The 24639-nt window shown below is 43.6% G+C and overlaps 1 protein-coding gene across 3 annotated transcripts in view; it reads right to left on the reverse strand.

Annotated features, from left to right (window-relative positions):
• Positions 1 to 2584: 2584 nt before the first annotated feature.
• LOC121569798 (HIRA-interacting protein 3) overlaps positions 2585 to 24639 on the reverse strand; it is a 29519-nt gene continuing 7464 nt past the window's right edge. Inside the window, exons 2-8 of one of the 3 annotated variants that reach the window (XM_041881000.1) lie at positions 22812 to 22932; positions 18943 to 19096; positions 17824 to 18438; positions 17459 to 17652; positions 16691 to 16841; positions 15807 to 15905; positions 2585 to 3866 (exon numbers count right to left, since the gene is read on the reverse strand). In XM_041881000.1, the coding sequence (XP_041736934.1) occupies positions 3679 to 3866; positions 15807 to 15905; positions 16691 to 16841; positions 17459 to 17652; positions 17824 to 18438; positions 18943 to 19096; positions 22812 to 22932 (1522 nt within the window). In that variant the 3' untranslated portion in view covers positions 2585 to 3678. Of the gene's footprint in view, positions 3867 to 15806; positions 15906 to 16690; positions 16842 to 17458; positions 17653 to 17823; positions 18439 to 18942; positions 19097 to 22799; positions 22933 to 24639 lie in introns of all 3 variants that reach the window. The other 2 variants (XM_041880999.1, XM_041881001.1) reach the window with 2 other exon arrangements.

The raw sequence follows: 24639 nt of genomic DNA on the forward strand, positions 1-24639 counted from the left end.
ACCTAGGTTTGCCTTTAAATTGAGAAAATTTACTAAGGAAGAATTTTTACCCTTCTCTCATTGACTTCGCAAACCACAGCCTGGTCTGTTTCGCAAGCGTTCCCAGAAGTATAGCGATGTTGTGCCTCTTGCCTCGATCACACCGACAGTGTCATTGCGCAAAATGGTGCGCAGCATCATCTGGATATGTGCGCAACAAAAGCTCAACATTCACCTTCTGCTACCATTTCTGTGAAGCCGTCTACGCATACAGTTTGACGCATACATTCGATAAATCCAATGTATGCACCACACAGAACGCACTGCAACTGCCTTTGCAACGCAATGCTGCAAGGCAAACGCAGCATTCCATTAGAAATGAATGTACTTCTAGCGTATCAAAATGCAATAACACTGTCGGTGTGACCGAGGCGTCTGGGTTTAGAAACTCTGTGGGTTAACCCCTGGCTGAACGCAGGGCGCAACATCATGAAGTAGCATTCCTAGGCATTAGCATGGCGTTAGCTCAGACGGAACAATGAGCCAGATATTTCACCGGATGTATAAATGTGAAGCATATGGTTGGCGTTTCCACTAACTACCAAATATGGTGATGAGAGGAAGCCCAGTGACCGGCAGTGAGAGAAGAATTTGGGCCGACATTCTGCAAATTTTCTCATCGATTAAAAATTTGATCTCCATACAGATTTCTGTTTCCAAAACTAGAATCTGTAACAGAGTTGACTGCATTTTGTAAACTTTACCCTTTGCCTAAGTTTCTAAATAATTACGTTGTTTAGAAGAAGTGCAAGGGCTTATTGAGTTATTGCACATAGACAGCGTTCCCTAACGGAAATATGGCGGCAGGTAGCTTAGTGGTGGTTAAGAGCGTTGTGCCAGTAACCGAAAGGTTGCTGGTTCTAATCCCCGAGCCAACTAGGTGAAAAATCTGTCGATGTGCCCTTGAGCAAGGCACGTAACCCTAATTGCTCCTGTAAGTCGCTCTGGATAAGAGCGCCTGCTAAATGAGTAAAATGTAAATACAAAAATGCGCCAATAGGATCTCAGTGATTGTGCTTGGCTTGGCTCTGCCCACCTTGCTTGTGTAACCGGTGTGAAATGGCTAGCTAGTTAGCGGTGCGCGCTAGTAGCGTTTCAATCGGTGACGTCACTCACTCAGACCTTGAAGTAGTTGTTTTTGTGGCGCAATGGGTAACGATGCTTCGAGGGTGACTGTTGTCTGTGTGCAGTGTGTCCCTGGTTCAAGCCCAGGTAGGGGCGAGGAGAGGGACGGAAGCAACACCGTTACACTTGTTCTGCCCACTATGATTAATTTGCTCCCATTGGAAACGAAAGGCTCTGGTCTATCTTGGGTTAGTTATAAAACATATTTGGTGTTAGCATTCTCGCCATTAAATCAAGCTAAGGACGAAATCAAAGCCTTTGCAGCCTAAATGGAAAATGTCTTATGTACGAACTGCTCGCCAGGGTACAAATGTATTACCGTCTGGGTAATCACGATTACCCAGAAGTAAAAATTATCATCTCGCGAAAGTTTGTCATTTCCTGTTTTACTTGCGATTACCTTTGTGCAAAGGAAGGAAGCGAAGTCTCCTCCCTCGCAAATGGGAACTCCTCGATCACACCGATCTTTGCATTTTGGCACACCAGAAGTACATTCATTTCAAAATGGAACGCTGCATCTGCCTTGCAGCATTGCGTTGCAGAGGCAGTTGCAGCACGTTATGTGTGGTGCATACGTTAGAATTCTCGAACGTAAGCGTCAACCTGTATGCATAGACAGCTTGACAGAAATGGTAGCAGAAGGTGAATGTTGAACTTTTGTTGCACACATATCCAGATGATGGTGCGTACCATTTTGCGCAATGACACTGTCGGTGTGATCAAGGCAAAACACCTCCCTTCTGCTAATTTCACCCGTGTTTATCATGGGTAAAAAGCAAAATGTTTGCTTGTTACGATATAGCCAATTATAGCTTGAAAAGCAAGCCGCCCAATCTTTGTCCAAATAATCAATAACAAAAACCGAAAACCAGGAACTACTGCTGCTCATGATCACGTAAAATACTTTTAGGATTGGATTAAAGGGTTAGTTCGCCCAAATAAAAAAATAAAATCTTGTTGATTTCTTTACCCTGTAAGCAGGGGTATTTTAATTCTGCCAATTCTGTTGCAAAACGTTTCTTGGACAGAAGCAAACGGAACAAAACGGGGTGGGACTTAAGTCCAAACAGAATCAGTGGAATGAAAAACCCCAGGCTACGGGCAAGTTATGACAGCAATCGTTGCTTTGGTTTTATTTCCCTGGCACCGTTTCCAAATGCTAATGTTTTAGCATTTGTGGCACGAATCTCATTCAAGCCAAACCGATATTAGCATTTTTCACGCATCATGTCCAAATAATCCGAAAGTATCTAAAATTGATTGTGAAGTGAAGTCACTTTATGATTTGATTAGGGGATTTGAATAGGGGGATTTAAAGGACAGGGTGGTGCTAGTGTCATTCTAATATCTGAGAATGTTCAAATTGAAATGCAACCGGTGTCAACCTTATTTGAGCAATGAAAAGGACAGACAAGCGTACTATTTATACAAATCTAAACCTTTATTAAATCACGATTTAAGTGGAACAGAACACAGCACTAATAGTAATATAAATCACACACTAGATTGAACAGTTAACCTAACGTGTCTCAAACTGTAAGACAATAGAAGGAAAATAGTCATTTGCGTACCTATTTAACCTATATACAAGAATTTGAATTTTTTTCTTTGTACATGGCAAGTAGTTAAGGTTAAGGCAAAAGCTTATATTGCAAAGGTTTGTTTAGCCTACAACTAAGGAGTGTGTTTTAATGAGGGAAGAAACTGATTTAGGGCTCTATTCAATCAGATCCGCTTTAGCCAACATGTGGTGTCAGAGGTCAAACTGCTTTAGAGCTGTCAAATCCACAAAGTGGCTCCAAGCATTACACCTAATGTGGACATTGCCATTGGCTGCACGGAGTCGCGCATAACAGAAATCCCTTGCCGCCACGTTCGAACACTGAAATGAGAAGATGCAATCTACACCTCGATTAGGATGATAGAAATCCTTATGATTTCGTTTATGATTTTTCAATTTGAGCGTAATTATTTATATATAGCCTACACTTCCTCGTTCGGAACTTTAACAAGAGTGGAGCGGGTGTGGCTTTGTGACAATAATCGCAAGAGCAGCTGCTCACCTATTTGACGGCTCTAACACAGTTCCACCTCTGACACTGCCAAAACATCTGCTATGCAAGTGTTTGCTATCGCTGGTTAACGCTTGATCTGATTGAATCTAGGCCTTAATCATATAATATGTGTATCAGAGAACCATACAGACAACATTAAGCCAAAATGGGCGGTAAACAACTAGCAACTAAACTTTCATAGTGTAGAGGAAAATGCAAAAGTCTGGAGTATGAAAATGTATGCACTCACTAACTGTAAGTCGCTCTGGATAATAGCGTCTGCTAAATGACTAAAATGTAAAAAAAAGGAGTAGAGGTCTTCACGGACCCACATTTTATGCATATCGTGTCCGGGTGGGAAAGCCCCAGGTCCATTTCGGAACAGGTCCAACTTTTTGGACCTGTGAAGACCTCTAGTCTGGAGGCAACTTGATCCTCCTGGCCAGAAGAGCACAGCCTGTCAGTCGCTGTCTGCTCCATCACTGATGATCCCCTGCAGGTTACTCCAGTCTGTGGCTCTCTTGCGCCCCCTGCCTGCGTGACTGTCCTCTTCACTGTCTGAGCTTGAGTTGACTACACGCTTATAAGCAGAGGATGGAGGGGAGGACTGTTGCTGCCATATGGACACCCCTCTCCGCTTTGGACGACCTGAGGGAGGGAGAACATTAATAGGTCATTTATCAGTTAGTACGTCCATCAATGTAAACATTTTCTTTGTTTTACCCTACCACTTTCAGTCTTCATAGGTCTTCACTAATAGCCAAAGTGACACATTGATTTATGTTGAGTGAGTAGATATGTAATTTAGTTAGCAGCAGTGTCATTAGAGCATAGGTAATTTACCCTGTCCGGTCAGAAAGGCAGATAACACTGAGATTTTTAAATCCTGTTTAGAGACATATTTTGCATTTAATGCCACTTTGAATACAATGTAATAGAAGTTGAGGTCTGCGTGTGCCACACACCTGCTAATATTCCCGTATTTTTAGGGCTGGCTCTTTCATCAAAGGCTATAGCCTACATGCATCACATGCCTCAGGCAGGTATGCTATTTTAGCAATGAGCATTCTCCTGTAGCCTAACAGATGTAATAGCATAGTGGCAAAGCTATAGATGGCTTAAGTATGGGGTTTGCTATCTGCATTTGTTTAGGCTACCCCAATGTGCTAATCATTACTCGTAATGGACCAAACGAATGAGTCCGTCTGCTAATGCGCTGTACCAGCATAGAATATATTGTGAATCTGCGTTCCACTGTACTGAAAGTGCTTTCTGTATTTTGTTTAAATATAAACATTACACATATACAGGTAGCCTCAAAAGGTAATCATATCTGTTGACTAAAATGTTAAGACGCTTAAGATCATAAACTAAGTGTTCAGAATTTTGGCTTCGATACCAATACCAACTATAATGATACTCGATACCATAACGATACCACTGAAAAAAAGCCTTGAAGTCAAATATACAGCACTGTTCAAATCAAATCAAATTTTATTTGTCACATACACGTGTTTAGCAGATGTTATTGCGGGTGTAGCGAAATGCTTGTGCTTCTAGCGCCAACAGTGCAGTAATATCTAACAATTTCACAACATATACCCAACACACAAAAATCAAAGTAAGGAATGGAATTAAGAATATACATAAACTCAGCAAAAAAAGAAACGTCCCTTTTTCAGGACCATCTTTCAAAATATAAGTTATTTGGATTTTTACGAATTTACAGATCTTCATTGTAAAGGGTTTAAACACTGTTTCCCATGCTTGTTCAATGAACCATAAACAATTAATGAACATGCACCTGTGGAACAGTCGTTAAGACACTAACAGCTTACAGACGGTAGGCAATTAAGGTCAGTTATGAAAACTTACGACACTAAAGAGGCCTTTCTACTGACTCTGAAAAACACCAAAAGAAAGATGCCCAGGGTCCCTGCTTATCTGCGTGAACGTGCCTTAGGCATGCTGCAAGGAGGCATGAGGACTGCATGTGGCCAGGACAATAAATTGCAATGTCCGTAATGAGACACCTAAGACAGCGCTACAGGGAGACAACACCTGCACAGGATCGGTACATCCGAACATCACACCTGCGGGACAGGTACAGGATGGCAACAACAACTGCCTGAGTTACACCAGGAACGCACAATCCCTCCATCAGTGCTCAGACTGCCCGTAATAGGCTGAGAGGCTGGACTGAGGGCTTGTAGGCCTGTTGTAAGGCAGGTCCTCACCAGACATCACCGGCAACAACGTCGCCTATGGGCACAAACCCACCGTCGCTGGACCAGACAGGACTGGCAAAAAGTGCTCTTCACTGACGAGTCGCGGTTTTGTCTCACTAGGGGTGATTGTCAGATTCACGTTTATCGTCGAAGGAATGAGCGTTACACCGAGGCCTGTACTCTGGAGCGGGATCGATTTGGAGGTGGAGGATTTCGATTTGGAGGTGGAGGTGTGTCACAGCATCATCAGACTGAGCTTGTTGTCATTGCAGGCAATCTTAACGCTGTGCGTTACAGGGAAGACATCATCCTCCTCCCTCATGTGGTACCCTTCCTGCAGGCTCATCCTGACATGACCCTCCAGCATGACAATGCCACCAGCCATCCTGCTCGTTCTGTGCTTGATTTCCTGCAAGACAGGAATGTCAGTGTTCTGCAATGGCCAGCGAAGAGCCTGGATCTCAATCCCATTGAGCACATCTGTGACCTGTTGGATCGGAGGGTGAGGGCTAGGGCCATTCCCCCCAGAAATGTCCGGGAACTTGCAGATGACTTGGTGGAAGAGTGGGGTAACATCTCACAGCAAGAACTGGCAAATCTGGTGCAGTCCATGAGGAGGAGATGCACTGCAGTACTTAATGCAGCTAGTGGCCACACCAGAAACTGACTGTTACTTTTGATTTGGACCCCGCCTTTGTTCAGAGACACATTATTCCATTTCTGTTAGTCACATGTCTGTGGAACTTGTTCAGTTTATGTCTCAGTTGTTGAATCTTGTTATGTTCATACAAATATCTACACATGTTAAGTTTGCTGAAAATAAACGCAGTTGACAGTGAGGACGTTTCTTTTTTTGCTGAGTTTATATGAACGAGCAATGACAGAGCGGCATGGACTAAGATGCAGTACAATATTATAGAATACAGTATATAAACATTTGAGATGAGTAATGCAAGATATGTAAACATTATTGAAGTGACTAGTGTTCAATTTATTTAAGTGGCCAGTGATTTCTATAGGCAGAAGCAGCCTCTAAAGTAAAACTCTGGCCAACTCTTCATCTGGAGAGCTAGGCCACTAGGTGTGCAGGCTTATGATCCAGCACTGCTCAGACACACCCGAGTCAGTTTAACAAGGTCTAGTTGAGCAGTTGATTTGTGGAATCTGGTGTTAACAGTAGGGCTGGAACAAAAGTCTATACACCCAGTAGCTCTCCTGGCGGTATTATGCTATAACATTAGAACATTAGCCTACAACCAAAAAGTATAGTAAAATAATTCCCTCATTCAGTGAGCAAACAGCTGGAGTCTGGGCTTTCCCCTATAGAGCAACATTTTTATAGAATGGTCTGCCTATCCATGTGAGAGACTCAGACGACTTGGTCTTGACCTTTAAGACTTTACTGAAGACTCCTCTCTTCAGTAGGTCTTATGATTGAGTGCAGTCTGGCCCAGGTGCGAAGGTGAACAGCAAGGCACTGGAGTGACGAACCGCACTTGCTGTATCTGCCTGGCCGGCTCCCTTCTCTCCACTGGTTTTCCCTGCCTCTGACCCTATTACATATTGATACAACAGTAGCTAAGATGGGGAGAAGTATGTCCATAATTGTGCTGCTCTGCCTTCTTAACAACACTATCAACAAGGCAGGTCCTACAGGCCCTAGTTTTGTCGCACCTAGACTACTGTTCAGTAGTGTAGTTAGGTGCCACAAGGAGGGAAAATTGCAGTTGGCTCAGAACAGGGCAGCACGGCTGGCCCTTAAAAGTACACTGAGAGCTAACATGAATTACATGCATGTTAGTCTCTCCTGGCTTAGAGTGGAAGAGAGAATGACTTCATCACTGCCAGGCTTTTTTCATTATACTCGACTTGAGTGGGTCGAGTCATTGACGTGATCTTCCTGTCCGGTTTTGCGCTCCCCCTCGGGCTTGTGCGGTGGGGAGATCTTCGTGGGCTAAACTAAGCCTTGTCTCAGGATAGTAACTTGGTGGTCTTGATATCACTCTAGCAGTGTGGGGGCTGTGCTTAGGCGAAGTGGGTGGGGTTATATCCTGCCTGATTGGCCCTGTCCGGGGGTATCGTTGGACGGGGCAACAGTGTCCCCCGACCCCACCGTCTCAGTCTCCAGTATATATGCTGCAATAGTCTATGTACTGGGGGGCTAGGGTCAGTCTGTCCTATCTGGTGTAATTGTACTGTCTTGTCTGGTGTCCTGTGTGAACTTAAGTATGCTCCCTCTAATTCTCCCATCTCTCCCCTCCCGGAGGATCTGAGCCCTAGGACCATGCCTCAGGACAAACTGGCCTGACGACTCATGGCTTTTCCTGTCCCACCTGGTCGTGCTGCTGATCCAGTTTCAGCTGATCTGCCTGTAGCTATGGAACCCTGACCTGTTCACAGGATCTCTCCCTCTCCCTCCCACACCTGCGGTCTCGACCTCTGAATGCTCGGCTATGAAACAGAAATTTGCATCCTGTATCACTAACTCCAAAAAGTTTTGGGACACTGTAAAGTCCATGGAAAATAAGAGCACCTCCCCCAACTGCACTGAGGCTAGGAAACACTGTCACCACCGATAAATCTACAATAATCGAGAATTTCAACAAGCATTTTGCTATGGCTGGCCATGCTTTCCACCTGGCTACCATTACCCCGGCCACCAGCTCTGCAACTTGCCTTCACACAAATTCAGACAGCTGATGTTCTGAAAGAGCTGAAAAATCTGGACCCCTACAAATCATCTGGGCTAGACAATCTGGACCCTTTCTAAAATTAGCTGCCGAAATTGTCGCACCCCTATTACCAGCCTGTTCAACCTCTCTTTCGTAACTTCTGAGCTCCCCAGAGATTGGAAAGCTGCCGCGGTTATCCCCCTCTTCAAAGGGGGTGACACTCTAGATCCAAACTGTTACAGACCTATATCCATCGTGCCCTGCCTTTCGAAAGTATTTGAAAGCCAAGTTAACAAACAGATCACCGACCATTTCGAATCCCACCGTACCTTATCCGCTATGCAATCCGGTTTCCGAGCTGGTCATGGGTGCACCTCAGCCACGCTCAAGGTCCTAAACGATATTATAACCGCGATTGATAAAAGACAGTACTGCGCAGCCGTCTTCATCAACCTGGCCAAGGCTTTCGACTTTGTCAACTACCGCATTCTTATTGGCAGACTAAATAGCCTTGTTTGCTCTAATGACTGCCTCGCCTGGTTCACCAACTACTTCTCAGAGAGAGTTCAATGTGTCAAATCGGAGGGCCTGTTGTCTGGACCTATGGCAGTCTCTATGGGGGTGCCACAGGGTTCAATTCTCGGGCCGACTCTATTCTCTGTGTATATCAATGTCGTCGCTCTTGCTGCTGGTGACGCTCGGATCCACCTCTATGCAGACGACACCATTTTGTATACATCTGGCCCTTCATTGGACACTGTGTTAACAAACCTCCAAACGAGCTTCAACGCCATAAAAACACTCCTTCCGTAGCCTCCAACTGCTCTTAAACACTAGTAAAATTAAATGCATGCTCTTCAACCGAACGCTGCTTGCACACGCCCACCCAACTAGAATAACTACTCTCGGCGGGTCTGACCTAGAGTATGTGGACAACTACAAATACCTAGGTGTCTGGTTAGACCATAAATTCTCCTTCCAGACTCACATTAAGCATCTCCAATCAAAAGTTAAATCTAGAGTCGGCTTCCTATTTCGCAACAAAGCCTTCACTCATGCTGCCAAACATGCCCTCGTAAAACTGACTATCCTACCGATCCTTGACTTCGGCGAAGTCATTTACAAAATAGCTTCCAACACTCAACTCAGCAAATTGGATGTAGTCTATCACAGTGCCATCTGTTTTGTCACCAAAGCCCCATATACTACCCACCATTGTGACCTGTACGCTCTTGTTGGCTGGCCCTCACTACATATTCGTCGCCAAACCCACTGGCTCCAGGTCATCTATAAATCACTGCTAGGCAAATCCCCATCTTATCTTAGCTCACTGGTCACCATAGCAACACCCACCCGTAGTCTGTGCTCCAGCAGGTATATCTCACTGGTCATCCCCAAAGCAAACACCTCCTCTGGCCACCATTCCTTCCAGTTCTCTGCTGCCAATGACTGCAACGAACTGCAAAAATCTCTGAAGCTGGAGACTTATCTCCCTCACTAACTTTAATCTTCAGTTGTCAGAGAAGCTTACCGATCACTGCACCTGTACACAGCCCATCTGTAATTAGCCCACCCAACTATCTCATCCCCATATTGTTATTTATTTTGCTAATCTTTTGCACATCTATCATTCCAGTGTTAATACGAAATTGTAACTATTTTGCACTATGGCCTATTTATTGCCTTACCTCCATAACTTACTACATTCGCACACACTGTATATATATTTTCTGTTGTATTTTTGACTTTATGTTTTGTTTACCCCATATGTAAGTCCGTGTTGCCAGCTGTATGTTATCAATGTCGTCGTTCAGTCACGACGAAACATAAAAGATATTACAAGTTTTATATCCCATTGGTAGGATAACCTTAATATTAGGTCGTCCAATTTGTTTTCAAATGATTGAACATTGGCTAATAGGATTGATGGAAGAGGCAGTTTACTCGCTAGCTGTCGGATCCTTACAAGGACCCGAATGACGGGGATTTAGGCCTTGTCGGGTGTCTGTAGGATATCCTTCGCGTCCGACTGTCATCAAGGCAAAGGGTGGCTATTTGGAGAATCTCAAATAGAAAATATATTTTGATTTGTTTAACACTTTTGGTTCCTACATGATTTCATGTGTTATTTCATAGTTTTGATGTCTTCACTATTATTCTACAATGTAGAAAATAGTAAAAATAAAGAAAAACCCTTGAATGAGTAGGTGTATCCAAACTTTTGCAAGGCACTTTAGCATCAACTCAACTCGCCGTGTATGGAGGAGGAGGAATGCTGCCTATGACCCCAAGAACACCATCCCCACAACATGGAGGTGGAAACATTATGCTTTGGGGGTGTTTTTCTGCTAAGGGGACAGGACAACTTCACTGCATCAAAGGGATGATGGACGGGGCCATGTACCGTCAAATCTTGGGTGAGAACCTCCTTCCTTCAGCCAGGGCATTGAAAATGGGTCGTGGATGGGTATTCCAGCATGACAATGACCCAAAACACACAGCCAAGGCAACAAAGGAGTGGCTCAAGAAGAAGCACATTAAGGTCCTGGAGTGGCCTAGCCAGTCTCCAGACCTTAATCCCATAGAAAATCTGTGGAGGGAGCTGAAGGTTCGAGTTGCCAAACGTCAGCCTCGAAACCTTAATGACTTGGAGAAGATCTGCAAAGAGGAGTGGAACAAAATCCCTCCTGAGATGTGTGCAAACCTGGTGGCCAACTACAAGAAACATCTGACCTCTGATTGCCAACAAGGGTTTTACCACCAAGTACAGTGGGGGAAAAAACTATTTAGTCAGCCACCAATTGTGCAAGTTCTCCCACTTAAAAAGATGAGAGGCCTGTAATTTTCATCATAGGTACACCTCAACTATGACAGACGAATTGAGAAAAAAAAATCCAGAAAATCACATTGTAGGATTTTTAATGAATTTATTTGCAAATTATGGTGGAAAATAAGTATTTGGTCACCTACAAACAAGCAAGATTTCTGGCTCTCACAGACCTGTAACTTCTTCTTTAAGAGGCTCCTCTGTCCTCCACTCATTACCTGTATTAATGGCACCTGTTTGAACTTGTTATCAGTATAAAAGACACCTGTCCACAACCTCAAACAGTCACACTCCAAACTCCACTATGGCCAAGACCAAAGAGCTGTCAAAGGACACCAGAAACAAAATTGTAGACCTGCACCAGGCTGGGAAGACTGAATCTGCAATAGGTAAGCAGCTTGGTTTGAAGAAATCAACTGTGGGAGCAATTATTAGGAAATGGAAGACATAAAAGACCACTGATAATCTCCCTCGATCTGGGGCTCCACGCAAGATCTCACCCCGTGGGGTCAAAATGATCACAAGAACGGTGAGCAAAAATCCCAGAACCACACGGGGTGAGATCTTGCGTGGAGCCCCAGATCGAGGGTGATTATCAGTGGTCTTTTATGTCTTCCATTTCCTAATAATTGCTCCCACAGTTGATTTCTCTGCAGAGAGCTGGGACCAAAGTAACAAAGCCTACCATCAGTAACACACTACACCGCCAGGGACTCAAATCCTGCAGTGCCAGACGTGTCCCCCTGCTTAAGCCAGTACATGTTCAGGCCCGTCTGAAGTTTGCTAGAGTGCATTTGGATGATCCAGAAGAGGATTGGGAGAATGTCATATGGTCAGATGAAACCAAAATATAACTTTTCGGTAAAAACTCAACTCGTCGTGTTTGGAGGACAAAGAATGCTGAGTTGCATCCTAAGAACACCATACCTACTGTGAAGCATGGGGGTGGAAACATCATGCTTTGGGGCTGTTTTTCTACAAAGGAACCAGGACGACTGATCCGTGTAAAGGAAATAATGAATGGGGCCATGTATCGTGAGATTTTGAATGAAAACCTCCTTCCACCAGCAAGGGCATTGAAGATGAAACGTGGCTGGGTCTTTCAGCATGACAATGATCCCAAACACACCGCCCGGGCAACGAAGGAGTGGCTTCGTAAGAAGCATTTCAAGGTCCTGGAGTGGCCTAGGCAGTCTCCAGATCTCAACCCCGTAGAAAATCTTTGGAGGGAGTTGAAAGTCTGTGTTGCCCAGCGACAGCCCCAAAACATCACTGCTCTAGAGGAGATCTGCATGGAGGAATGGGCCAAAATACCAGCAACAGTGTGTGAAAACCTTGTGAAGACTTACAGAAAATGTTTGACCTGTGTCATTGCCAACAAAGGGTATATAACAAAGTATTGAGAAACTTTTGTTATTGACCAAATACTTATTTTCCACCATAATTTGCAAATAAATTCATCAAAAATCCTACAATGTGATTTTCTGGATTTTTTTTCTCTCATTTTGTCTGTCATAGTTGACGTGTACCTATGATGAAAATTACAGGCCTCTCTCATCTTTTTAAGTGGGAGAACTTGCACAATTGGTGGCTGACTAAAAACTTTTTTTCCCCACTGTACTAAGTCATGTTTTGCAGAGGGGTCAAATAGTTATTTCCCTCATTAAAATGCAAATCAATTGATAACATTTCTGACATGCGTTTTTCTGGATTTTTTTGTTGTTATTCTGTCTCTCAATGTTCAAATAAACCTACCATTAAAATTATAGACCGATCATGTCTTTGTCAGTGGGCAAACGTACAAAATCAGCAGGAGATCAAATACTTTTTCCCCCTCACTGTATATGTGCTTTCTTGAGCAGGGGGACACACTACGCCGTGAATGACTGAAATCCTGCAGCGCGATTTCAGTCCTTCACGGCGTAGTGTGTTACCAATTGTTTTCTTGGTGACTATGGCCCAGCTGCCTTGAGATCATTGACAAGATCCTCCTGTGTAGTTCTGGGCTGATTCCTCATCGTTCATGATCATTGCAACTCCACGAGGTGAGATCTTGCATGGAGCCCCAGGCCGAGGGAGATCGACAGTACTTTTGTGTTTCTTCCATTTGTGAATAATCGCACTAACTGTTGTCACCTTCTCACCAAGCTGCTTGGCGATGGTCTTGTAGCCCATTCCAGCCTTGTGTAGGTCTACAATCTTGTCCCTGACATCCTTGGAGAGCTCTTTGGTCTTGGCCATGGTGGAGAGTTTGGAATCTGATTGATTGATTGCTTCTGTGGACAGGTGTCTTTTATACAGGTAACAAGCTGAGATTAGGAGCACTCCCTTTAAGAGTGTGCTCCTAATCTCAGCGCAAATCAATTTATAACATTTTTGACATGCGTTTTTCTGGATTTTTTTGTTGTTATTCTGTCTCTCACTGTTCAAATAAACCTACCATTAAAATTATAGACTGATAATTTTTGTCAGGGGGCAAACGTACAAAATCAGCAGGGGATCAAATACTTTTTTCCCCTCACTGTACACCTGTTCTGAAAGGCTCCAGAGTCTGTAACACCACTAAGCAAAGGGCACCACCAAGCAAGCGGCACCATGAAAACCAAGAAGCTCTCCAAACAGGTCAGGGACAAAGTTGCAGAGAAGTACAGATCAGGGTTGGATTATAAAAAAATATCAGAAACTTTGAACATCCCACGGAGCACCATTAAATCCATTATTAAAAAATTGAAAGACTATGGCACCACAACAAACCTGCCAAGAGAGGGCCGCCCACCAAAACTCACGGACAAGGCAAGGAGAGGCAACAAAGACACCAAAGATAACCCTGAAGGAGCTGCAAAGCTCCACAGCGGAGATTGGAGTATCTGTCAATAGGACCACTTTAAGCCGTATACGCCACAGAGCTGGGCTTTACTGAACAGTGGCCAGAAAAAAGCCATGCTTAAAGACAAAAATAAGCAAACACGTTTGGTGTTCGCCAAAAGGCATGTGGGAGACTCCCCAAACATATGGAAGAAGGTACTCTGGTCAGATGAGACTAAAATTGAGCTTTTGGCCATCAAGGAAAACGCTATGCATTTACATTTTAGTCATTTAGCAGACGCTCTTATCCAGAGCAACTTACAGTATGTATGGCGCAAACCATCACCCCGAGAACACCATCAACACCATGTTTTTCATCGGCAGGGACTGGGAAACTGGACAGAATTGAAGGAATGATGGATGGCGCTAAATACAGGGAAATTCTTGAGGGAAACCTGTTTCAGTCTTCCAGAGATTTGAGAATGGGACGGAGGTTCACCTTCCAGCAGGACAATGACCCTAAGGATACTGCTAAAGCAACACTCGAGTGGTTTAAGGAGAAACATTTAAATGTCTTGGATGGCCTAGTCAAAGCCCAGACCTCAATCCAATTGAGAATCTGTGGTATGATTTAAAGATTGCTGTACACCAGCAGAACCCATCCAAATTGAAGGAGCTGGAGCAGTTTTGCCTTGAAGAATGGGCAAACATCCCAGTGGCTAGATGTGCCAAGCTTATAGAGACATACCCCAAGAGACTTGCAGCTGTAATTGCTGCAAAAGGTGGCTCTACAAAGTATTGAGGGGGGTGAATAGATATGCACGCTCAAGTTCTGTTTTTGTCTTATTTCACAAGAAAAAATATTTTGCCTCTTCAGAGTGGTAGGCATGATGTGTTAATCAAATGATACAAACCCCCAAAACATCCATATTAATTCCAGGTTGTAGGGCAACAAAATAGGAAAAATGCCAAGGGGGGTGAATACATTCGCAAGCCACTGTATATATACTTTTTTTTGCTACTGCTCGACTAAAGAAATCTCTGTCACCAACTGCCTATCGACCAAACAATCGACCAGTTGACTAAATGGGGTCAGCCCTATCTCAATTACATACTCTGTTGGTAAAGTGGTGTAACTTCCTCTATATTGACAGTTAAGAAATAATTATTGTTATACTCCTCTTTAATAGTAACAGTCATTGTTTAAAAAAAAACGTTCCTGCAATTACATTTTGAAATATTGTTCAATGGTTGCGCTTATCAGAATGCGTCTCTCCCTTTACTCTGTGTGCAAAGGGGGAGCGGGAGTGAGAGGCAGAAGCGAAATAGGGGCAGATACTTTCATAGCAGGAAGCAGGTTAATGCACCTTACTGTTGACCAAATAATGGTTTTAGAAACCAAAAAAATCTGCAGGAACGTTGTGTAGCCTAATCACCGACGTAAGCAAAATGTTTTCGGTAAGAGGTCACATACCTAGTTAATGTTGTGGTCTATCATATTGTATAGGCTACCTTGATCTCTTCTCTGGCAATGGCCAGACTCGCACACACACATTATGTGCACACACAGAGGTGCACATGTGGAGGGCTCTCTAACATCTTGAAAGTGCGCCTCAAGTATTATTTGATGTAAAAAAATAAATAGTGGCAACAATTAAGCAGTGGCACAATATAACGGAAACAATGTAGTCATCTCCATCGCATGTTCGAAGACCTTGGAAAATTGAATTTATGACAAGACTTAAGGCCTTTAAAAATCAGATAAATGAACTTAAGACTAAGGACCCGCGGACACCGCTGTTTTTTTTACAACCAGTCTAACTTTATTTACTTTATTGTCCATTTGATCTACAGTTTGATTTCAGATCTACAGTTTGTGCTCTAACACTTATTCCTTGTACCAAAAGTTGAAACAAAGATGGAGAGGATTGGATAAGATTATTAAAGCAATTGAACAGAAAAACATACACCTAGCCAATCAGAATGCATCGTCAGGTATGCAATCAGCTAAGATCTAGAGGAAAGCAGTTGATTTAGGAGTGGGCGAAAATGTCACCTGTTGTGGTTATGATGTTGCTGACATCTAGGTCTGCCAACTCCTGAGCCTCCTCTCTCTTAAGTCTGGCATTCTTACACTTCTCTATAGAAGGCTGACCTGAGGGGAGAGTCAGAAGCCATTAGTTCCCAGCAAGTTTTCCACTGTCCAGCGATGCCACCATGGCTCACTCCACCTCACAGATATAAGCCCCTTTTATACCTGGTGCTAATGTGTCCTTTGTACTAATCTTGTCCACATTCTGATTCTCCCCAAATTTCTATACAGGTGTAGACGATTAAAAGACGCATTGTGATCTGATTGTGATCAGATCTTCCAGATCACCTTCAGAGGTAGTCAGGCATGCATCATGTCTGGATAACTTACAAGTGTAGACGCATCTGGAAAGTGAAACCATTTAAAATCATCATTATAATAATAAATAATATATTATTATTATCCCACCCTCAAAATCATTGACAGGAGGCACCATTGACTTATGGCATCAATAGGAGTCTTAAAATAAATAAATTAATATTATTAAAACAATTATGCATACAGGCAAGGACCTGGAAATCTGGTCACAATGCGGGCACAGTGGACGGATAAAAGACACATTTTTATACCATGTGTAGGTCTGAAAATGTGGGCACAATCAGAATGTCGACAAGATCAGGACAAAGGACACATGTTAGCGCCAGGTATAAACGGGACTTTAAAAGCATCAGATAGGTGTAAACAATATAGCGGATTCACACATTAACCAATTGAAAGGCTACATGGAGCTATTGTGTACAACCTATCCAGTCCTTAGAAATATTTTCAATTTGGTGGAGTGAGCGAGGGCATATGGACCAAATGAGAGAATTAGAATTCATTGCCCCTGCCCCCGCCCCCCCAAATACCTTTGACACCAAGTTCTTCAAGCTCCCTCTTCAGCACAGCCACCTTTGACTTGATGGAGCGGCAGCCATCCAGGAGCTTCTTGTAGTTCCGTCTCACACCACAGAGGGCGATGTAACGCCTCAGCCTGGCCACCGCCTTCGCCTCGTTGTCCTTCATGTTACATGGATGGAGCACATATTTCCAGGATTAGGCTAAGGCAGAGTCCAGAAAGAGCCCCTTGCCTCTACACTTTGTATTGCCTGGAAACATTGAATTGTACGTCTGGCAGAAATTAGCGTTTACATCAGGAAAGTTTCCTCTCACAACCTCTACAAACCAGAATGTTGAATAAAATTATATTTTAACATACTTTACTGGTTGTCTGTGTGGTTGGTCCTTTTGGTGGTAGGAATGTGAGACAAACTATCCACAGGAAAGTATCATTACAAATAAAATTGTATTTAACATTGTCTTGTAGAGGTCGTGATGGGAAACTTTTCGGATTCAAAACGCTAATTTCTGCCCAACGTAGAATTCTATAGAATTCAACGTCGGGTTTCCAGGCAACACTTTGAATAGATCAGAAGGGATTTGGCGACGCATGGGCAATATAGTAGTAGCTCCACCTTGCCTTTGGCCCGTAATTTCACCATACTGCGTATGATATTGATCCAATACCTTCAGCTCTACTTGAGTATTTGAACCAGGTCTGATGCAGCATACATTGTGAATGTGAAAATGTGTTGGCAACTACCTATGTTCCTACTGTGTGCTTGAGTTGGCCTCACCTTTCCTCCTTTGGATGCACTCTCACTGCCCTCGCCCTTTATTGGCTGCTTAGCCACAGGCTTCCTCTTTTTCACCTGTTCTGGCCTGACCTCCTCACTTTCCTTTTCGTCCTCCAATGATGGGAGGGATGAGCCAGAGTCGGAGTCCTGGGCTGGCTCATCCTTTGTCTTAGCCATCACTTCCTTGGTTTCCTCTGAGAAAAAAATAAAATAAAAATACTTTAGGGAGGGGGAAATAGTACATTACTTGAACCCTTGTCATTAGGGTTTCATAAATGGTATCCTATCCCTGGATTTTTCACTATGTTTGGGCCTTTACTAGGACACATTATGCATGCACATGAACACACCACTTCATAACTCACCCTCTCCCCCGCTGGCTTCCTCTGAAGATGCATTATTTTCTCCCTCACTCTCTGACCTGGAGTCGTTGTCATTTCTTTGTCTTTTTACCCTTTTCTGTTCCATTACTTCGGCCTCTCCAATGCGCTCCGAGTCACTCCCAACAACCTGCACTCTTTCTTGCAATGGTTTTCCCTTTTCCTCATTTCCACTCTCCCTCCTTCTGTTCCCTTTCAAACCCTTGCTCTGCACTTTCACATCCACATTTTCTTTTCCTCCCGTTCTTCTTTTCCTTTTCTGTTTTTTGTCCTCTTCAGAGTCCCTGTCTGAATTGACATTGTCCTTTTCCTGTTTGTTGGTTTCATCTCCTTGTTTCTTCTTTTTGTTCTCCTCAACTTCAGAGTCTTGTTCTCTCTTCCTCCGATTCACCATTTTGATCTCAACCTCACTCTCTGAGCTAATTTCCGTCTTCCCACCATTGTGTACTCCTTTGTGTCCCCCCTTTTTTTTCTTGGTGCCGATTTGGGAAACTTGATCATCCTCTACATCACTTCCCATGTCCTTCTCCTCCTCCTCATCTTCTTCCTCTCTCTGCCTTTCTCCATTTCCCACTCTCTCTATTCCAGAATCTGGGGAATCTTAAATTGTTTGAAAGAGATTTTATTTTACTTTTATCAAATCGCTAAATTAGATTTGGAGAAAATACTGCTTCAAATACAGTGGCCATCATAGAATATTCTATGGTAAGTCTTAATTCTTTAAAACAAATCATGGGATGAGTCTCAATACTTCATAATAGGCATGGTTCATAATAGGCAATGTGTGTCTCAAGTTAATATTTGACCAGCAATATTAACTGCAGCACACACTGTGGGCTTTCACTATGACAAAGGGCAGCATTTTCTTTGCACCGCTATAATTAAAAACGTATATTATGTGTGAAGTCCCATCTATTTATGTTGAGTTGTGGACAAGTCACAACACATTTTCACTCAGGTTAATTAATAATATACCTTTTCACAGACATCTTAAAACAAAAAGTTTAATATATATAGAAATACAATCAATAGTACTGCAGACTATTTCTGTGCTGTTTTGCATGAGGAGAATTTCACCCAAGAGCCACTACTATTGGAAATTACCTGATTGGGCCGACTGAAGTCTAGATCTCTTTGCCTTGGATCCATCTGCGTTGGTCCTGCCTCCTTTCTCCTCCTCCTCACCCCTCTTCCGCTTGTTGTGGCGAGGTGTCGGGGTAACGTCGAGAATGGTTTCATTTTCACTACTGTCACTGTCCTGAGAGAGGGGCAGAGGTCCCAGGTCAGATTATAACCGAGACCAGCTCGAATCGAGATAACTCCTGAAAAATGCAACAGCTCGGGACTGTCGTGACAGCATGCACCGAAACGGACCATGCACCTACCAGGAGCAATGAAAATGAATGTAATTTAATTGGGACTGGAAAACTGTAGTGAGTTCTCATCCGAAGTAAACTACACTGAACAAAAATATAAAAACGCAACAATTACAGATTTGATTGAGTTACAGTTCGTAAGGAAATCAGTCAATTGAAATAGTGCATTGGGAAAGTATTCAGACCCCTAGCCATTTTCCACTGTTAAATTACAGCCTTATTCTAAAATGGATTAAATTCATTTTCCTCAATCTACACACAACACCCCATAATGACAAAGCGAAAACAGATTTTATGAAATGTTTGCACATTTAAAATTAAAAAACAGAAATACCTTACTTTACAAAAGTATTTAGACCCTTTGCTATGAGACTCTAAATTGAGCTCAGGTGCATCATGTTTCATTGATCATCCTTGAGATGTTCCTACAACTTGATTGGAGTCCACCTGTGGTAAATTCAATTGATTGGACATGATTTGGGAAGGCAAACCCCTGTCTATATAAGGTCCAACAGATGACAGTGCATGTCAGAGCAAAAACCAAGCCATGAGGTCGAAGGAATAGTAGAGCTCCAAGACAGGATTGTGTCGAGGCACAGATCTGGGGAAGGGTACCAAAAAATGTCTGCAGCATTGAAGGTCCCCCAAGAACACAGTGGCCTCCATCATTCTTAAATGGAAGAAGTTTGGAACCACCAAGACTCTTCCTAGAGCTGGCCGCCCGGCCAAACTGAGCAATCGGGGGAGAAGGGGCTTCGTCAGGGAAGTGACCAAGAACCCGATGGTCACTGACAGAGCTCCAGAGTTCCTCTGTGGAGATGGGAGAACCTTCCAGAAGGACAACCACCTCTGCAGCACTCCAGCAATAAGGCCTTTATGGTAGAGTGGCCAGACGGAAGCCACTCTTCAGTAAAAGGCACATGAGAGGCCGCTTGGAGTTTGCCAAAAAGCACCTAAATACTGACCATGAGAAACAAGATTCTATGGTCTGATGAAACCAAGATTGAACTCTTTGGCCTGAATGCCAAGTGTCACATCTGGAGGAAACCTGGCACCATCCCTACCGTGAAGCATGGTGGTGGCAGCATGATGCTGTGGGAATGTTTTTCAGAGGCAGGGACTTGGAGATTAGTCAGGATCAAGGGAAAGATTAACAGAGCGAAGTACAGAGAGATCCTTCATGAAAACCTGCTCCAGAGCGCTCAGGACCTCAGACTGGGGAGAAAGGTTCACCTTCCAACAGGACAACGATCCTAAGCACACAGCCAAGACAACGCAGGAGTGGCTTCAGGACAATTCTCTGAATTGAGTGGCCCAGCCAGAGCTCGGACTTGAACCTGATTGAACACATCGGGATAGACCTGAAAATAGCTGTGCAGTGACGCTCCATCCAACATGACAGAGCTTGAGAGAATCTGCAGAGAAGAATGGGATAAACTCCCCAAATACATTTACATTTTAGTCATTTAGCAGACACTCTTATCCAGAGCGACTTACATGAGCAATTAGGGTTAAGCTCAAGGGCACAGACAGATTTTTCACCTAGTCGGCTCGGGGATTAGAACCAGCGACCTTTCAGTTACTGGCACAACGCTCTTAACCACTAAGCTACCTGCCGCCCATACAGGTGTGCCAAGCTTGTAGCGTCATACCCAAGAAGACTCGAGGATGTAATCGCTGCAAAAGGCGCTTCAACAAAGTACTGAGCAAAGGGTTTGAATACTTATGTAAATGTTTTTTCAGACCTTTATTTTTTATTTTTTTATTGGCAAACATATTTTACTCTCCAGCATGTACCGGACCTCAGCATCCAGACAACGCAGCTTCTCCGAAGAAACTCTATAGAACCGTTGAACCAGTTTTTTCTTTGTCAATATGGGGTAGTGTATGTAGATTGAGGGGGGAAAAAAACGACCTAATCCATTTTAGAATATGGCTGTAACGTAACAAATTGTGGAAAAAGTCAAAGGGTCTGAATACTTTCCGAATGCACTGTAAATTCATTAGGCCCTAATCTATGGATTTCACATGGCTGGGAATACAGACATGCATCTGTTGGTCACAGATACCTAAAAATAAAATAAGAAAACCAGTCAGTCTGGCGTGACCACCATTTGCCTCATGCAGCGCGACACATGTCCTTCGCACAGAGTTGATCAGGCTGTTGATTGTGGCCTGTGGAATGTTGTCCCATATCATTGGCGGGAACTGGAACACGCTGTCGTACACGTCGATCCAGAGCATCCCAAACATGCTCAATGGATGACACGTCTGGTGAGTATGCAGGCCATCGAAGATCTGGGACATTTTCAGCTTCCAGGAATTGTGTACAGATCCTTGTGACATGGGGCCGTGTATTATCCTGCTGAAACATGAAGTGATGGAGGCGGATGAATGGCACAACAATGCATTAAAATTGCCATCGATAAAATTCAATCGCTCAAACGACGCTATACACGCTGCCAGGTAAAAGTTGAAACCGCTATTCATCCACGAAGAGCGCACTTCTCCAGCGTTCCAATGGCCATCGAAGGTGAGCATTTGCCCACTGAAGTCAGTTACGATGACAAACTGCAGTCAGGTCAAGACCCTGGTGAGACGAGGTGATGAGCTTCTGACAGTTTGTGCAGAAATTCTTCAGTTGTGCAAACCCACAGTTTCATCAGCTGTCCGGGTGAGGAAGCCAGATGTGGAGGTCCTGGGCTGGCATGGTTACACATGGTCTGCGGTTGTAAGGCCGGTTGGACGTACTGCGAAATTCTCCAAAACGATGTTGGAGGCAGCTTACGGTAGAGAAATTAATATTACATTCTTGTGCAACAGCTCTGGTGGACATTCCTGCAGTCAGCATGCCAATTGCACACTCCCTCAAAACTTGAGACATCTGTGGCATTGTGTTGTGTGACAAAACTGCACATTTTAGAGTACCCTTTTATTGTACCCAGCACAAGGTGCACCTGTGTAATGATCACACTGTTTAATCAGCTTCTTGATATGCTACACCTGTCAAGTTGATGGATTATCTTGGCAAAGGAGGAATGCTCACTAACACGAATGTAAAGAAATTTGTGCACAAAATGTGAGAAATACTATTTTTGTGGGTCTGTAAAACTTCTGGGATCCTTTTTTCAGCTCATGAAACATGGGACCAACACTTTCCATGTTGTGTTTATATTTTTGTTGAGTGTATTTAAGAACGGAATGTACTTAATTCTTCCTTCCACACTCCTGACCACCCAAGATCTGTAGCGGGCATCTTTTCACCTAATCACTTCAGATCTGTGTGTACTCAATGGAGAAAGGAAGTATTTTATCAAAAGTTATGGGGCATCAAACTGTGAAAGATGGTAGGACAGCAGTTCTGGGTCAAATATATGTCAAAATCTTTACTTACAAATACATCGACATAGCCTACACGTGAAAGTACTTGCGGTCTGCTTGATTTAGGTTTAGGCTTTGCACTTTTGAGACTATTCAATTGGTTCCATTGTACTGGGCAAACTAAATTGAGTGCAATTAAAGTACTTGCCAATTTGATCCAGGTCTGAGGGAGATGTATTGATTGACAAAATCGTATCTACTCACAAACGTCTTTACCTGCATCCTCATCAGTTCCTCCTCTACCACTCTCTTCATCAACTGTCTGTCCTCCTGACTTAGTGAGTCCCGGCCAACACATGCCAAATACCGCCCTCTTAAGATGCCAAGAGTCAATGTGCTAGGAGACAGTAAGAAAAAAAAAAAGATAAAAGAACTACATACATTTTGAATGAAACAGAGAATGGAAACTGACAGTATGGTATATTCTTTGGAATGTTTCAAGAATAAAATTACCCAAAATGAATAAATATAACGTGGGTACAGTATATAGTACTTTATTGGCAACTTTGGTATTTGCAGAGATGGTAAAAAGTATCCCTGGGAAGTTGGAACCACCAGTGTAAAAGCCTTAAAAACTGCAGCCCTGACACTTGTTCTGATATACAGTGCATTCGGAAAGTATTCAGACCCCTTCACTTTTGTTCCGTTACAGCCTTATTCTAAAATTGATTAAATTGTTTATTTCCCCTCAATCTACACACAATACCCCATAACGACAAAGCAAAAACAGGTGTAGAAATTTTTGCAAAAATAAAAAATACAATAAACTGAAATACTTAGATAAGTATTCAGACCCTTTACTCAGTACTTTGTTGAAGCACCGTTGGCAACGATTACAGCCTCGAGTATGATGCTACAAGCTTGGCACACCTGTATTTGGGGAGTTTCTCCCATTCTTCTCTGCAGATCCTCTCAAGCTCTGTCAGGTTGGATGGGGAGCATCGCTTCACAGCTATTTTTCAGGTCTCTCCAAAGATGTTAGATCGGGTTCAAGTCCGGGTTCTGGCTGGGCCACTCAAGGACATTCAGAGACTTGTCCCGAAGCCACTCCTGCGTTGTCTTGGCTGTGTGTTTAGGGTCGTTGTCCTGTTGGAAGGTGAACCTTCTTCCCAGGCGGAGGTCGTGAGCGCTCTGGAGCAGATTTTCATAAAGGATCTCTGTACTTCGCTCCGTTCAGCTTTCCCTCAATCCTGACTAGTCTCCCAGTCCCTGCCGCTGAAAAACATCCCCACAGCATGATGCTGCCACCACCACCATGCTTCACCGTAGGGATGGTATTGGCCATGTGATGAGTGGTGCCTGGTTTCCTCCAGACGTGACGCTTGGAATTCAGGCCAAAGAGTTCAATCTTGGTTTCATCAGACCAGAGAAACTTGTTTCTCATGGTCTGAGAGTCCTTTAGGTGCCTTTTGGCAAACTCCAAGCGAGGTTTCATGTACCTTTTACTGAGGAGTGGCTTCCATCTGGCCACTACCATAAAAAGGTCTGATTGGTGGAGTGCTGCAGAGATGGTTGTCCTTCTGGAAGGTTCTCCCATCTCCACAGAGGAACTCTGAAGCTCTGTCAGAGTGACCATCGGGTTCTTGGTCACCTCCCTGACCAAGGACCTTCTCCTCGATTGCTCAGTTTGGCCGGGCAGCCAGCTCTAGGAAAAGTCTTGGTGGTTCCAAACGTCTTCCATTTAAGAATGATGGAGGCCACTGTGTTCTTGGCGACCTTCAATGCTGCAGACATGTTTTGGTACCCCTCCCCAGATCTGTGCCTCGATACAATCCTGTCTCAGAGCTCTACGGACAATTCCTTCGACCTCATGGCTTGGTTTTTGCTCTGACATGCACGGTCAACTGTGGGACCTTATATACACAGGCGTGTGCCTTTCCAAATCATGTCCAATCAATTGGGTTTACCACAGGTGGACTCCAATTAAGTTGTAGAAACATCAAGGAAGATCAATGGAAACAGGATGCAATGGAGCTCAAGTTCGAGTCTCATAAAGGCTCTGAATACTTATGTAAATAAGGTATTTCTGTTTTTTATTTATCAA

Source organism: Coregonus clupeaformis, chromosome 7 (assembly GCF_020615455.1).
Source record: "Coregonus clupeaformis isolate EN_2021a chromosome 7, ASM2061545v1, whole genome shotgun sequence".
NCBI lineage: Eukaryota > Metazoa > Chordata > Actinopteri > Salmoniformes > Salmonidae > Coregonus > Coregonus clupeaformis.